Here is a 16,282-nt window from a genome sequence, read left to right as displayed (position 1 = left end):
TTCACTAACAGTAGCCCTAAAGGCACAGGTGCACAACCAGTCACCGAAACTGAGTTTTGGTCAAGGCAGAATGGAAAATCATCCATGTTATAGGATTGATACATACTGCAAAACTATGCTGCTTTGAAACTGATGCCCATGTGCCTTGGTTAAGCTGTTGCTTGGAGAACCCCATGGAACAAATACAGAAACAGCAAAAATAACACAATATACAAATTAAAATTGCTCCCTTATTTCTGTTCATTAACCGTTATTCAGATACAAACATGTTGTAAGGCAGGTAAATTGGGTTTATCTGCAATAGAGCAGGCTTGGCTGTAGGAGCAGACAATGTCTTTAGGAAATGAAGCTTCAGCCAATCGCCAGTTTAATCCAGTGAGTCCCATGTGGCAATGGGTTTCATGTGCACTCCTCTGGCTTCTTCCATTTCTTTTCCTCACTACACCTTTGCATAGAGCAGGCATTGTCGTGAAGTTCGTTTCGTGGTGCTCCGTGGTTTGTGCCATCGCACTCTGCGGCCACACCATCTTTTGTAGACAGCTGTGCACGGCCACGTGTGTGCACCACATGCCAACTGTGTTTATCATGGGGACCCGCAATGTTAGGGTGCCCTTGCCACTCTTCTAAACTGAAATTTAGACAAGTCACAGTAAAAGAGCACGTATTTTATTTGTCTCATGCTTGTGTAAATGAGGTTCTGTGCCATGATTACTGAGCCAGTAGTTCAGTTGCTCATTGCAATAGAAAAATTTGACAGAGTTTTGAGTTGGTGTACTTTATTAGATGAGACAGTGCATTGATCTTGTACTACTACTGAACTCATATAATCATTGTGTTTGTATTGACTGGTGCTGTGTCTACTGACATTTTACCATATGCAGGTGCGAGGGCGCACGCACCTGTTTAAGCTTTTCCTAGACGCTAGAGTTATACTATGTCCGCGTAACCTTGAGCGATCGGAAAGCGCGTTTTCCCCGCTTGGCCGGCGGAGAGGGGAGGCTTTGTTCCGGCCGCAGAGCTCTCCACGTCTCAGTAAGGTGCCTGGTGGTGGTCTCGCGCGGACGATGCTTTCTCGGTGAGCGCATATTTCCCCCCTCATCTTTTAAGAGGTTCAATACTTACAAGCATTTGTCTCGCAAACCATATTTCTTTCAAGGGAATTCTCCTCGTCTCAATAATTTCTCTCGTCGTATTCGAGTGCTGATTGCCGTGTTATTGTTTGTTAACGAAGCTTTCCCCTCAAGTCTAAATATTTTAAGGCAGTTTTCCTAGTCTCTAAAGCCGCTCGAGTTCGCTCTTCTCCTCGGGCGGCCATTTTTTCCAAGAAAGTATGCCTTCCAACCACTCGGAATCAGCAAAAAGCAACTATCGCGGACAACGTCAGCCCCTTTCCACGTAAGTATGAGGCTTGGAGCAGGAGCTATGGCGCTTGAAAGTAACCTGGGGCTTGACGAACCAACCGACTGAGCTATCTTTACGGGCAACATCCAAGGGTGACGAGTTCAAATCACCTCCTATGTTCCTTTTTTTTCTCCCCTTTTCTTTCTTTTTTTTCTTTTTTTTTCTTTCTTTTTAATGTCTTTTCCTTTATTTTATCACTGTACAGGAACCCTCCTTAAAAAAAAAAAAACTAAATATATCCTCAATTATGTATGGCCACACATGTGCAGGTCATAAATACCAGGTTCTCTACCATCCGTGCGGTATAACTGAGCTCAGATTGGTCCACCTTGACTGATCAAATAGGGCACCACTGTAGGTTAAATAAGGCGTACAACCCGTGCGGCACCCGCCGTGGTTGCTCAGTGACTATGGTGTTAGACTGCTGAGCACAAGGTCGCGGGATCGGATCCCGGCCACGGCGGCCGCATTTCGATGGGGGCGAAATGCGAAAACACCCGTGTATTTAGAATTAGGTGCACATTAAAGAACCCCAGGTGGTCGAAATTTCCGGAGTCCTCCACTACGGCGTGCCTCATAATCAGAAAGTGGTTTTGTCACGTTAAACCTCATAACTTAAATTTTTTAATTTAACTCCTGCGGGAACGGTAGAGTATCCGTCTCCCGTGCAAGAGGACCGTGGTTCAAATCCCGGTGCCGCGCAATTCTCCACCGGAAAATACAAAATAAAAAAAAAAACGTGTGTTGAGAAAATTGCACGAACAGGCCTGGAGTGCGGCCTGACCCTGGTGACCAGAACCGGTAACGCACTCTCTCACCAGAGCAGGATTGGCCACCCTGGTGCAGTACTTGGCCACAACCTCCTATATGAATACAACAATCGAACCCCGGCCCTCAGTCCCCAGCAGCCGCGAAGCAACTGACCACGGCGGCGGTCAGATCTGTGACGCTGCAGAGGGTGCTAAGAATACCTGGCTCCGGACAGGCCGCCGTTGGAATCTGAACCTGGCAACGTTTAACGTTAGAACGTTATCTAGTGAGGCGAGTCTAGCAGTGTTATTGGAGGAATTAGAGGGTAGTAAATGGGATATAATAGGGCTCAGTGAGGTTAGGAGGACAAAAGAAGCATATACAGTGCTAAAAAGCGGGCACGTACTGTGCTACCAGGGCTTAGCGGAGAGACGAGAACTAGGAGTCGGATTCCTGATTAATAAGGAAATAGCTGGTAACATACAGGAATTCTATAGCATTAACGAGAGGGTGGCAGGTCTTGTTGTGAAACTTAATAAGAGGTACAAATTGAAGGTGGTACAAGTCTATGCCCCTACATGCAGTCATGATGACCAGGAAGTCGAAAGCTTTTATGAAGACGTGGAATCGGCGATGGGTAAAGTCAAAACAAAATACACTATACTGATGGGCGACTTCAATGCCAGGGTAGGCAAGAAGCAGGCTGGAGACAAGTCAGTGGGGGAATATGGCATAGGCTCTAGGAATAGCAGGGGAGAGTTATTAGAAGAGTTTGCAGAACAGAATAATATGCGGATAATGAATACCTTTTTCCGCAAGCGGGTTAGTCGAAAGTGGACGTGGAGGAGCCCGAATGGTGAGACTAGAAATGAAATAGACTTCATACTCTGCGCGAACCCTGGCATCATACAAGATGTAGACGTGCTCGGCAAGGTACGCTGCAGTGACCATAGGATGGTAAGAACTCGAATTAGCCTAGACTTGAGGAGGGAATGGAAGAAACTGGTACACAAGAAGCCAATCAATGAGTTAGCGGTAAGAGGGAAACTAGAGGAATTCCGGATCAAGCTACAGAACAGGTATTCGGCTTTAACTCAGGAAGAGGACCTTAGTGTTGAAGCAATGAACGACAATCTCATGGGCATCATTAAGGAGTGCGCAATAGAAGTCGGTGGTAACGCCGTTAGACAGGAAACCAGTAAGCTATCGCGGGAGACGAAAGATCTGATCAAGAAACGCCAATGTATGAAAGCCTCTAACCCTACAGCTAGAATAGAACTGGCAGAACTTTCGAAGTTAATCAACAAGCATAAGACAGCGGACATCAGGAACTATAATATGGATAGAATTGAACAGGCTCTCAGGAACGGAGGAAGCCTAAAAACAGTGAAGGAGAAACTAGGAATAGGCAAGAATCAGATGTGTGCGTTAAGAGACAAAGCCGGCAATATCGTTACTAATATGGATGAGATAGTTCAAGTGGCTGAGGAGTTCTATAGAGATTTATACAGTACCAGTGGCACCCACGACGATAGTGGAAGAGAGAATAGCCTAGAGGAATTCGAAATCCCACAGGTAACGCCAGAAGAAGTGAAGAAAGCCTTAGGAGCTATGCAAAGGGGGAAGGCAGCTGGGGAGGATCAGGTAACAGCAGATCTGTTGAAGGATGGTGGTCAGATTGTTCTAGAGAAACTGGCCACCCTGTATACGCAATGCCTCATAACCTCGAGCGTACCGGAGTCTTGGAAGAACGCTAACATAATCCTAATCCATAAGAAAGGGGACGCCAAAGACTTGAAAAATTATAGACCGATCAGCTTACTGTCCGTTGCCTACAAAGTATTTACTAAGGTAATCGCAAATAGGATCAGGAACGCCTTAGACTTCTGTCAACCAAAGGACCAGGCAGGATTCCGTAAAGGCTACTCAACAATAGACCATATTCACACTATCAATCAAGTGACAGAGAAATGTGCAGAATATAACCAACCCTTATATATAGCTTTCATTGATTACGAGAAAGCGTTTGATTCAGTCGAAACCTCAGCAGTCATGGAGGCATTACGGAATCAGGGTGTAGATGAGCCATATGTAAAAATACTGGAAGATATCTATAGCGGCTCCACAGCCACCGTAGTCCTCCACAAAGAAAGCAACAAAATCCCAATAGAGAAAGGCGTCAGACAGGGAGATACAATCTCTCCAATGCTATTCACAGCATGTTTACAGGAGGTATTTCGAGACCTGGAGTGGGAAGAATTGGGGATAAAAGCTGATGGAGAATACCTTAGCAACTTGCGATTCGCTGATGATATTGCCTTGCTTAGTAACTCAGGAGACCAATTGCAATGTGTGCTCACTGACCTGGAGAGGCAAAGCAGAAGGGTGGGTCTGAAAATTAATCTGCAGAAAACTAAAGTAATGTTTAACAGTCTCGAAAGAGAACAGCAGTTTATGATAGGTAGCGAGGCACTGGAAGTGGTAAGGGAATACATCTACTTAGGGCAGGTAGTGACCACGGATCCGGATCATGAGACTGAAATAACCAGAAGAATAAGAATGGGCTGGGGTGCGTTTGGCAGGCATTCTCAAATCATGAATGGCAGGTTGCCACTATCCCTCAAAAGGAAAGTGTATAACAGCTGTGTGTTACCAGTACTAACATATGGGGCAGAAACCTGGAGGCTTACGAAAAGGGTTCTACTTAAATTGAGGATGACGCAACGAGCTATGGAAAGAAGAATGATAGGTGTAACGTTAAGGGATAAGAAAAGAGCAGATTGGGTGAGGGAACAAACGCGAGTTAATGACATCTTAGTTGAAATCAAGAAAAAGAAATGGGCATGGGCAGGACATGTAATGAGGAGGGAAGATAACCGATGGTCATTAAGGGTTACGGACTGGATTCCAAGGGAAGGGAAGCGTAGCAGGGGGCGGCAGAAAGTTAGGTGGGCGGATGAGATTAAGAAGTTTGCAGGGACGGCATGGCCACAATTAGTACATGACCGGGGTTGTTGGAGAAATATGGGAGAGGCCTTTGCCCTGCAGTGGGCGTAACTAGGCTGATGATGATGATGATGATGATGATGATGATGATGATGATGATGATGATGATGATGAACTTTTGCCGTACATTTGCTCCTTTGGTCGTTTGTTTTTAGTTATTTTTCTGTTTTGTTTTCGAGCACATTACTCCTTTCAGGATTATAGTAAAGCAGTACTTTTCTGGCAGGTGCTGCCTAAATTAAATGAGTGTGTCTGGCTCATTAGCTTGAAAAATGAAAAGCATTTACTTAAATGCGAACTGCAACAAAACTTTGGACCACTTAAAGAGCCTTGTCTAAGATTATCTAGATACCGAAGAGCCTTCGTGCAAAATTTGACATTAGAAATACAAGCACGAGCGGCACAATAAGCTCACAAAAATTGTCATTTTTGATACTGAAACTGAAGAAAACACCATAGTTGCTGCTCTCTGGAACTGACACATAACCTAATGCATGGCTCCTTGGTGTGACCTCTGACATTGCAACGGCTCATCCGTACAACCTTGGAGACTAAGCTGCTGCATCACGTAGATACCACGGCCGCTGTGAGGTGCTGTGACGAACCCTCTCCTTGTTTGAGATGCTCCAACTACCGAATGTTTTGATCGGTTTTTGTGGTTCTCCAGACATAGCAACACAAGTCAGCTCGAGTGCCCGACATTCGCAGAGCGCTGAAAAATCTAGGATGCAGCGTGCCGAGACTTACGTCATAACGACACCACCAGGTTCACACATTGTCTGCTTAAGTGTTGTTTAAAGGCGGCTAAAAAAAAAAAATCTATACGATTACCAGCTCTGTGGCTTTGCCAAGATTAGTGCAGTAGCATATACCACTCATATGTAACAAATTTAACCAAAGTGAAATTTCATTGCAATTGGACTTTAACTGTGCCTGAGAACACTTAAATTCAATATACTAAATGTCTGTAATTTTTTTTAGTTCTAAGTAGCGGTTCACTGGCATAATAATTTGACATGTTAATATTTTGTGATGTTAAGGAGCTTGTCAAGTTTCTAAAATTGGTCACATTTGTCAAGTTTTTGTTATTTCCTCATGTTATTTTTCTTTTCAGTATGCTCTTCACGTATATGATAGAATCCTTGAAGTGGGTCAGAAGTATGGCATTCAGCATGCTGGTTACTTTGCCATGCGGACACTTCGAATTGAGAAGTTTTTTGCCTTCTGGGGAAAGGACCTGGACTGCACAACAACACCATTTGAGTGCGGACGGGCCTTCAGAGTCAAGTTTAATGTATGAAATTTATGATCCCAATTTATAAGTTATTAGTGTTGTTATATTGTGCCTGTTTCACACCTTAATAGCTTCAAAAAAAAAAAAAAGAATACATTTGAGGTATGAAACACTAAAACTTGGTTGTAAACATGGTTGGTCACAAATGATAGCAGTTAATGACAACGAGGTTGTACCAATTGCATTTTTACTCATTGTAATTGGTTTTAGTAGGCGAAACAGCACTGTTTAGGCCTAACAGCCAAGGCAGGTGCGGCGGTGAATGGCGAACTGTCGCAGGAAGTTTGCCACTCATTGGTGATCAAGCCACAGGTCATGCACGCAAGCTAGACTGAAGACCGCAGAAGGGATGAGCGTGCCCACCAAGTTCGCCTGTGCGTTTGCAAATCAAAATGGGTTTAACTCACGTTTAGACGGAAAGTATCTAGCTGAATTTGTGCAATGCTGTCGGGATCATGCAGTCGAGATCGCTCTTCACAGCATTGCGGTGACGAACAATGGGCAAGCATGAAATGCTCCTGCGGCTTCAACCGCGAAATTTTAAGTAGACTGAAGCACAACAGTGAACAAGAGCTTATAAGCAAATTTTCTGTGCTGCTGTATAGTTGGAGTTGTAATAAACATTAAAGTTGCACTTTTGCATGAAACTATCTGAACAATGCCACTTTGAGAATAAGCTGACTCCAGAGATTTAAGCTTAGATTTGACTTGCCTTTTTGGCAAGTAAGGAACCAACTTTCTGTAAGATTTGTCAACATCTAATCCTTATGTCAATGTTTTAATGCAAATTCCATGACAACACCATGCCCACAACTATTCAAACTATTCACTTTGAAATTATTTGACACTAATTACTATTCGCTTCAACTTTGCTTCAAACCAAAAAAATGGATAGTCGCACAAACCTTGTTTTCAGATTTTTTTGCTATTGAAATGGTTACGTGAGTGTGCTATTGTTTAGAGCATGACCAGCAACACAGTTGTGTGTTGCAGCACTGTCATGTTGAATGATAATGCCACTCAGTGGTTAATTTTTTAGTGCTATGGTGACAGTTTTATTCCTGCACTTGGGAAGCACACTTTGGCATATGCAAAACAAGTTGCAGGTTGATAGTGAATTCATGTCTGTCTGTGTTGGTAATGGGTTGTCCTCTCTTAAAGGACAAACAACTGATGTGCATCCAGGTACTTACAGGAGATTTAATTTTGAATGAAGCCTTTTGATTCCTTCGCACTCTCTGACAAAGCAGCCTTTTTTCTAGCTGCCTCAGCAGCTAGAAATTATTGATCCACCCAACCTTCTGTTTAAATCTTTTTGTTTAGTTTTTAGATTTTTTCACAACAGAGGTAGCTAAATAACAAACTTTCTTGCATTTTGCATGTTGTAATTTACATAGCCACTCAGGTGACTTGCGTGAAAAATTGTTGAGCTTCTGAAGAATGTGTTGTTTTGCTGCTTTTTATAGGATGCACTTGATGAGACTGGAGTAAAATTGTGCTGTATGAACTGACTTTGCTTAAATGCAACAGCTGCTTACCCACATCACCACTAATACCATGTGATTCAAATGGAAAAGGCCAAAATTTTTAAGATAATGTCTTGTTTTGGGGGACTGCTAGTGATGGAGGGCATCATTAAATGTATGATAATTGCTGATTTCTAATTAATTAGAAAGAATTTGCTCTTTAAGCATTTCATAAATGCTTAATGCAAACAGCTACATTTAGGGTGGATGTTGCAATTATAAATTCCAAGCAAATCAGCACTCAATGCTTGTCCAATTAGTAAGAATCCTGAGACTAGCACCACTTGTGAGATGTTCCTGCCCAGACTTGTGCAGAAATGCATTGACATTCCAGTTAATATTTTCCTGAAAAGTCTTTCTTGCACAAGAAGAAAGGGGGTTAACCGAGGGCCCTGTTTTTTATTAATCGTATCATAAGAAGCCAACAAACAGACATGAAGGACAACATAAGGAAAATTACTTGTACTTACTAATTGAATTAAAGAAATGATAAATGAGTGGCAATGAAAGTGAATGAAAAAACCACTTGCCGCAGGTGGGGAAGGATCCCACGTCTTCGCATTATGCATGCGCTGTTCTAACCAATTGAGCTACAGTGGCGCAGTTTCCCCATCCACTTTCTTGGGTATTTATGTGTTACTACTAGAACTATACCATGGGAGTGTTAGCCAGCGCCACCATTCACAAACCTTGGCGGCGGATGTGGAACATCCTTTCTGCTGCAGGCATCACGAGTATGTGATCTTTCTGGGTGAAGGCAACTGGTCAATAAACCCGCACATGCTACCTGAAGACATCAGTGTTGCTGGATTCGAGACCCTCATTATGTAAAAATAAGAAAGGGGGTTAACCGAGGGGCCCGATTTTTATTCATCATATAGCCTTGCACAATGCGAGACAAAAGCTTAGTGTAACCTCAATGTATGTCCTGACAGAAGTTTGAGGACATATATGTTGGTTGCAGGATTTGTTAGTTGCAGCATGTTAGTTGCAGGATTCCTGGTTAGTGCACGTGCCTGTAGCACTGACCTGCTTCAGTTCTTGAATTGCAGTAAGTAATTAAGTGTAAAGTTAATAAGTTTTTAATAAGTTATTATCACACAGTTACTGGTGTCTTTGGCTGCTAGTAATGTGTTGCCAATTAAAGATATATCCACTGCACTGTTCTTTAAAAATTTTTACTCTTCCCATTTGAAGCAGGGGGCAGGGAGCAACACATTTGCAGTTTTTTGGATTTTGTATTTCATTAATGCATGGAAACTTGCATTAATCAGAACCAACTTCTTCAACGAGTGGATAACTGGGACCATAAAGTGTGTCTAAAATGAAACAAAAAGGACAGTGCTGATGCCTTCATGGTGTACATGAGTGTTTGCATTCATCAGTTGTATCCTGGACAAATTTTTGCATCTTCTTTCCTTCGTTTTAGTTAAGTTTATCTAGGCTTAGCTTCTGTGATAGAAGCACAGCAGAAGCTGCTTTCACACATGCACACAAAAGAAAAAAAATGCCCTTCAAGGTTATTATTAATTTCAAGAGCAGCTGCCTCACTGAAATGACAAATGTAATGATGGATGATACACAAAAGCCTGGCTTACAGTGTTGACGAGTTTTTGAAGTAGGACTGTGGGTTCGATCCCCAGCCATGGTGGCCACATTCCAATGGGGCAAAATGCAAAAATGCTCGGCTATGCACTCTATTGTGCTATAGGTGCACATTAAATAACCTAAATCCAGAGCCTTCCACTATGGCGTCCCTCGTAACACACTGTGCAGTTTGGGATATTTAGCCCTATAATATAATTTATTTATTTCTACGTTGTACACTATCGAATATATCAGTTATATTTGTTTGCCATTCAAATGAGTATCTTGTAAACTCTTCAAGGCATTCTGTCAGTAAACTAAACTTATGATAGATAGAACAAATGTACCTTGTTCCTTGAGGTGTTGTTTGACAAGATTCTATGGCTTACACTGTGCAGTAAATGAAGAATGAAGCTCCCCTGTTAATGAATATAAATTAATAATTCTTGTTGAAAGTTCTTACTGAAAGGCACTCACTCCTTGTCACATTACTTAGCTTCACGTCACACTAAAACACATATTTACATCGGTTCTGTAATCTCTGTAACCAGTTTTGTTTTAAAATGTTCATACATTAAGTCTTTTTCACTTATCCTGTTCAAATTTGTGTTGGATAAATGGCATAAGGGTGCGCAGGCTTTCGAAGTACCAGAACACTTTGTCAGCACACAGTGATAGCTTTACTGCAAATCAAGGAGAACTGATTTTAGCTTTGGAGTGATATTCAGGGAAAATGATGGTGCATTGGAATCCTCTCATCGTTTGAGCTTTTGTGACAGTACTTTTTTTTTTTAATAGAAAGACTTTCTTGGTAAGGAAGCTCTGTTGAAGCAGAAAGAAGCAGGTGTGACGCGACGGTATGTGCAGCTGCTGCTTAAGGATCACGACCCTGACTATGATCCATGGCCTTGGGGTGGAGAGCCCATCTTGTTTGAGGACCGCTGCATTGGCATGACATCCACTACTTGTTATGGATTTACACTTGGTGGACAGGTAACAGTTATTTATCGCATTTCCAATGGAATGTTAATTTTCTCTGTGGCATTATATCCTGCAAGAACCAAAAACAGTATGAAAGAACATGACATACTGCATGCAGCAATCTAACCTGGTTTTATTAGTTGCGTGCACTTCAGTATCATTTTTGCAATCTGTTACATAGCTTTATTGGCAGCAGTTGGCTTAATAAATATGGTACTTTACTTTTGGAAGCTTTAAACTTTTGTTGTAAACACTGCGAATTGCTGCTTATAAGTCTGTTTCATTGGGTTGTATGATCAGGTGTGTCAGGCTGATTCAGTGCATTGCTATGAAAATTACACTTACTGTTGTGTGCTGGCAGGGCTCAGGGCAACAGGAAATGTGTGACAGCTAATAATTATTGAACTTTTCTGACTACCACTGTGCTGCTGACTTTTAAGAAGCCCTCTGCACAGTGGCTGATTTGTACTAGTGTTTAGGTGATTGAGTCTTGAGGCTGTAGATTTGCATAATGAAATGCGGTTTGGTGTAGAAAACCTTATGTTTGACTATATTTACCGTTTCTATATTCCTATAACTCAACCTGCGGATCCTTATTACTAGTTGCAGGGAGGAGAGTCAGGTTACATACAAGTAGCTTATATTTGTAATCCAGAAAATTGGGTGGGGAACCTGTCTTTAAGGCAGCTATGTTCATGCAAATGTACATTTACATAGACGTATGCTTCACTTACTCAGAACTATACCGTGTTCAGTCACTAAATTTTTACACACACCTAAGGAAAGTCCTGTTAAAGGTTTTATTTTGTATGACATTGTATAACCAGTACCATGTTAGTGCAAAGGCTGTTTTGTGTGCTAGGTATAGAGCTTGTTGGGGGGAAAAGGAGGAACATGGCAGCAACTGTGTGGCTTAAAAAAAAGCTGGGTTAAAGTTTGTGCCCTACTTTTGTGCCTATTAATGACCTTTTGAGACTCGGTGTGCTAGCTGCCTTTGTGAAATTTAGCGTCAATTTTTTTTTTCTGGCTGTTAGGTCCTTGGGTAGTAATGGTGCCATCACAAAAGCCTGCCATATTCCTCTGATGCAATAGTGGATCTGTCAGGATGTTGGAGTAACTGCTGGACAAAGTTTGTGGGGACAATTGGCCTATTCATCTCAAATGAGTGCCCACTTGTCATAAATAGGCAAAGCTCACTGTGCCACACATGCCACCCACTTTCCTTGCATCCAACTCCCATCACTCCTGTTGCTCAACTGCCCTCATTCTCCTTGGGGCAACCTTCATTCATTGCACTTGCACTGCAAAGAGGCAAGTGGCATCACTTGACTACATTTTGGCTGCATTTATGATTGGAGAAAACAGTTTCAAGCTTGTCACACTCTCTCGTGCGACACTTTTGGGAAGAGTAAAATCTGCAAATAATAATCACTTGTGGTTAGTTAATTGGAATGTACTTTACCTATATTCCTGTCACAAGTGCATTTTCAAAGGCCATTGAGATCCATGAGCCTCATTGGCTTCTTTGTTCAAGATTGTGGAGTGAGGCTCACAGATTTCAGTGGTCTTGGTCTCTTAGGTTTCAGTGGTCCTTAAAAGTGTGTGTGACAGTGGTATAATATTAATTCAACCTTGTCAGGATATATGAGATCAGTTTGATTTATGCGATATTTGTACTAAACAATTACTGTCAAATTTGTGACAACACAAACTTTTATTTATTTGAAGTATGTTATGATGGCAGTTGGCACTTTTGTTTGGGCAGTAGGCAGTGTAGGTCATCACTGTGTTTATACTTGAAAAACTCCTGCCAGTGTTCATCCAGCTTGCAGTGTACTTCTAGGCCCAGCTCAATCTGAAATAACCATATAAGTTCTCGCGATGACTTGGGAGTGGTCAAAATGAGCACAATATTTCCTGTCAAGAAAGGCCACTTAAACTCATTGTCTTTGGATCACATGGGCTCCATTTTCCAGTTGGGGTTCCAGTTGTTGAATTAACCAGCAGTGAATTGATGGACGTCGACTGTATCACCTAGCCCTGGCATGTTTGAACAAAGTTTTGGTGTGTGAATTTGCCAACATGTTTGATGATACAACAGCACTACTTGCAGCTGGCTGCTCCAAGTTTTCTGAACATGGAAGCCACAAGAAAGCTGAATTTTCTTGCAGCATAAGCAGCATGGAGGAAGGAAAAAGTTAGGAGACAGCATTATGTCATGCAGCCAGCCTTGACGAGTGAACGCTCCATGACGCCAGTCCCTTGCTCTGTGTTGGCCCAACACATGACCTCTTGCGTCAAGATCACAGAGCAAGAATTGAGATTTGCCGACATGGAGGAACTTTTTCCTTCCTCCATGTGAATTGGGTATCAGAAAAAATGAACCGGGAGTACTAAAACCTACCACGTGCTCCAACGTATCTTCCATGCTCTGACGTTTTCACCACGTGTTGGGACGACTACACTCTTAGCTTCAGTCGCATTGTGTGATGCTCCCTTCTAACTTTTTCCTTCCTCCATGCTAAGCAAGCACCTGAGAAGGGTGCAGATACAGTGGGCTTTTGTATAGGTGACCTGCACTATGCAACTCTGAAATTGAGGATGTGTGCTCCCAAATTGCTAGAAAATCGAGTTTTCTTGTGGTTTCTGTGCTTTGAAAAATTGATGAGCAGATGTACCTCTGGAATTCTGTGGCCTACACATTTTGCAACCTGCTGATGGCCTTGCAGGTTTGCCTGGGATTTGTGGAGAACAAGGATGTGAATGGTGTGCCACAAGTGCTGACAAATGACTTCATCTTGAAGAATGAGTTTTATGTTGACATTGCTGGCCACAAGTTTGCAGCTCGAGCCAACATTCATTCACCATCATTGGCTTATCAGGTGACCACCCCTGATAGACTTTATCTGGCAACAAGATGAAGACCTTACTTGGAGTGGCCAAGCATGCCAGGCAGCACTGGCATTTGTATTTAGTTAATACCTAGAGAGTGGCTTTGACAAAAGTAACAACACTATGTACAGAGAGCCTTTGCTGGTCTCTTCAAAACATTTGTTAATGAGTTTATATATTCTGAGCAGTTTATATACACAGCATTTTGGTGACTTAAATTGCATAATTTATTAAGCTGTTGTTTCTAAGCTTTTCTTAAAGTCTTCTTGTTGGCACCAAGATGTTGGTAGTTATTCATATAGTGCTTTTGATTCTCTTAGAACTGCTTTGTTGTGATCTTTTACAAGAAAGTAAAAAAAAAAAAAGAACAGGGAGTAAGATGTGGATGTGACTCAACTGTGCATCAAGCCAAAAGCATTGCCTGTGTATCTGACTATTGCTGTAGTAAAATCTTAAAACAGGGAAACTGTGGTGGACTTGAAATTGATCTGAATTGTTAACATCCATCTAGCTACTTATGAAACATGTATTGGTCCCGCCTGCCATTTTAACAAAAAGCAGTTTTTGAAAATGTAAACTATGTGTTGCAGTCAATGAGCAGTATTTCACTATTAATGTAGCTATTACCGGCTGTCCCAACTAAATGTCACCAAAGATTAAAAAGTAATGTATGGCTTTATGCAAACGGTGATCATGTACATCTTTGGGGGCTGTTCAGTCTAGTCATGGGTATTTTTTTTTAAATTTTAGATGAATATTTATTAAGTTTAATTAGTTAACCTTAAATTAACTTATTTGATTAGGCATCAATACAAAAGTAGTGGAGTATATTGAGAAATTGCCAATAACAACATTTAGCCCCTTAACTGCCTTGAGAAATTTGAAAAAAATGTATGAGAAGTGCACATTTTCTTGAAACCTGCATTTATTTTGCCATTTATTTAAAAAAATTATCATACCATGAGTGCTTATAGTGCCTTTAATGCTTTTGCTGAAAAAAAAATTGTAAAATGACTGTGTATTGCTTATGTGTCAAAATTACAAGGTAGTGCAACCCAGGATGAGTTAAATCGTCATCGGCAGTTAAGGGGATAAAGTAATTGAGGTCTTGCAAGCTTCTTTTTCTTTTTTTCAATAGAGCGAGCCTGCGAAATTAACAAAATACTACGGACAACATGTCCGTGTACCAGGGAATTGCAGTGCTCTTGAATGCATACCTGTCATTAGAAATTAACAGCACAAAACAGACACGGACGAACGAAAAGAAGACTGTAACACTGGTGCCAGTGTCATGTTCTTCTTTTCTTTCGTCCTTGTCTGTTTTGTACTGTTAAAATTTCCAAAACCATGAATTACCACCAACTCGCCCAAGTTTCTCTTCTAGTAAACCTGTCAATTACAGGCCTAGCTTATCACACTGGGAACGAGCGGCCGCACTCTTTCCCCAAACCCATCAGTAGCTTTTGGCACGCATCTTCAATCCTTATCAAAGGTGAAGCCCTGACTTTGAATGCACATAAGATGCACAGTGTACTAGATGATGAGATGTACGCTTGAGACCGCTGTCATTGCTGGCACAAATGCACCTGTCAGGTGATACATTAAAAAATTTTGCAAGCTTTCTTTTTTTATTGGAAGAAAGGACCACAAATGACCTAGGTTGCTTTAAACACTGTTATCAGTAATTTCTTTACATACTCCACAATGTTTGCATTGATGACTTATTGATAGGGTAAGTTGATGAAATGTTCGATAAACTTGATTACTTTTGCAAAATGAAAAAAATATTCATGACTGGTCAGAACAGTTATCAGAAAGCAGTGGACGCCGATCACATAATGCCATCTGTTACCTTTTAGTTATTGGCTACATTTAGTTAGGACAGACGGTATAACAAAGAACTCATGAGCAGCCATGAAGAACATATCGGCTGCATTTTTGGATATGTTGTTGTGCGGAAGCTTGATTGAATTTCCTTTGACTATTGTGCCATGCCCTTGATATAACTGTTCTTGCTTTGCACTGTGTGAATAAAGTAGTCTTACATTTATCATTGTGTGAAAGACTTGCCCATTACACTAGCTTGTGTGGGGCCTATTTAAGTACCACATGTATTTATCTAGGACACTTATTGGGCCTAATACACCTAAACTCATGTCTCATTAGTATGGACACTTTGGTTCACTGCCCAAACTGTCTGTAAAGTGAATTGTTCATAATAGCAAGTTTTAATAAAAAGTAATTACATTTTATTTAATGAAGAACAACATCTATACTAACGCGACAAAAATACATGGGCTTCTGTGGGCATTTCTCATTTTCACTCTGTTCATTGCCTGAACTGTGAGTTTCCATATTTGAGGTATAAATATGTCAAAAAAGTTTGGTTCCTACAAGAGTTGTACACAATTCATAACAACGAGGGTCATAACAAAGCCTGACTGTATTGCTCTAGTAGCAAATTTGTGTCAATAGCCCTTAAATCATTGTTTTTCAGTTGCTTTTCCAATGGAAATTTTTCTCTAGGGCTATAGTTCTTAAATTTAAAGCGTAGCTTGTTTTGTTTTAATGGGCACGGAACAAACCATGAACATAAAGAATGTGGTCTTTGAATTGGCGCTCTCAACAAAAGTTGACACACTTGTACTGTGCAGTGAATTTCTGATAGAAGACAAATTTTGACACAACAGTATGATTTGGCAAAAAGTGTTGGGGCTATAGCTAGTATGAGGGAAGCAGAATAAGCTATGGTGGAATTTTCTAGTAGTTATAATCAGGGTGGTTCTCCTCCTTTTCTATGAGTCACATAATTTTATCACTCCAGTGGTTCACCACATTTATTGGG

General features: G+C 41.3%; 1 protein-coding gene across 2 annotated transcripts in view; it reads left to right on the top strand.

Annotated features, from left to right (window-relative positions):
* LOC142590924 (pyruvate dehydrogenase phosphatase regulatory subunit, mitochondrial) overlaps positions 1–15,487 on the top strand; it is a 121,499-nt gene extending 106,012 nt beyond the window's left edge. Inside the window, exons 17-19 of one of the 2 annotated variants that reach the window (XM_075703321.1) lie at positions 6,272–6,451; positions 10,363–10,557; positions 13,275–15,487. In XM_075703321.1, coding sequence (XP_075559436.1) covers positions 6,272–6,451; positions 10,363–10,557; positions 13,275–13,466 — 567 coding nt within the window. In that variant the 3' untranslated portion in view covers positions 13,467–15,487. The remainder of the gene's footprint in view (positions 1–6,271; positions 6,452–10,362; positions 10,558–13,274) is intronic. The other variant, XM_075703323.1, reaches the window with a different exon arrangement.
* Positions 15,488–16,282: the final 795 nt, after the last annotated feature.

The sequence above is a fragment of the Dermacentor variabilis genome, chromosome 1 (assembly GCF_050947875.1).
Source record: "Dermacentor variabilis isolate Ectoservices chromosome 1, ASM5094787v1, whole genome shotgun sequence".
Taxonomy (NCBI): domain Eukaryota; kingdom Metazoa; phylum Arthropoda; class Arachnida; order Ixodida; family Ixodidae; genus Dermacentor; species Dermacentor variabilis.
Note: the sequence above shows the minus strand (reverse complement) of the source record. Positions and strands in the feature narration are given on the sequence as shown.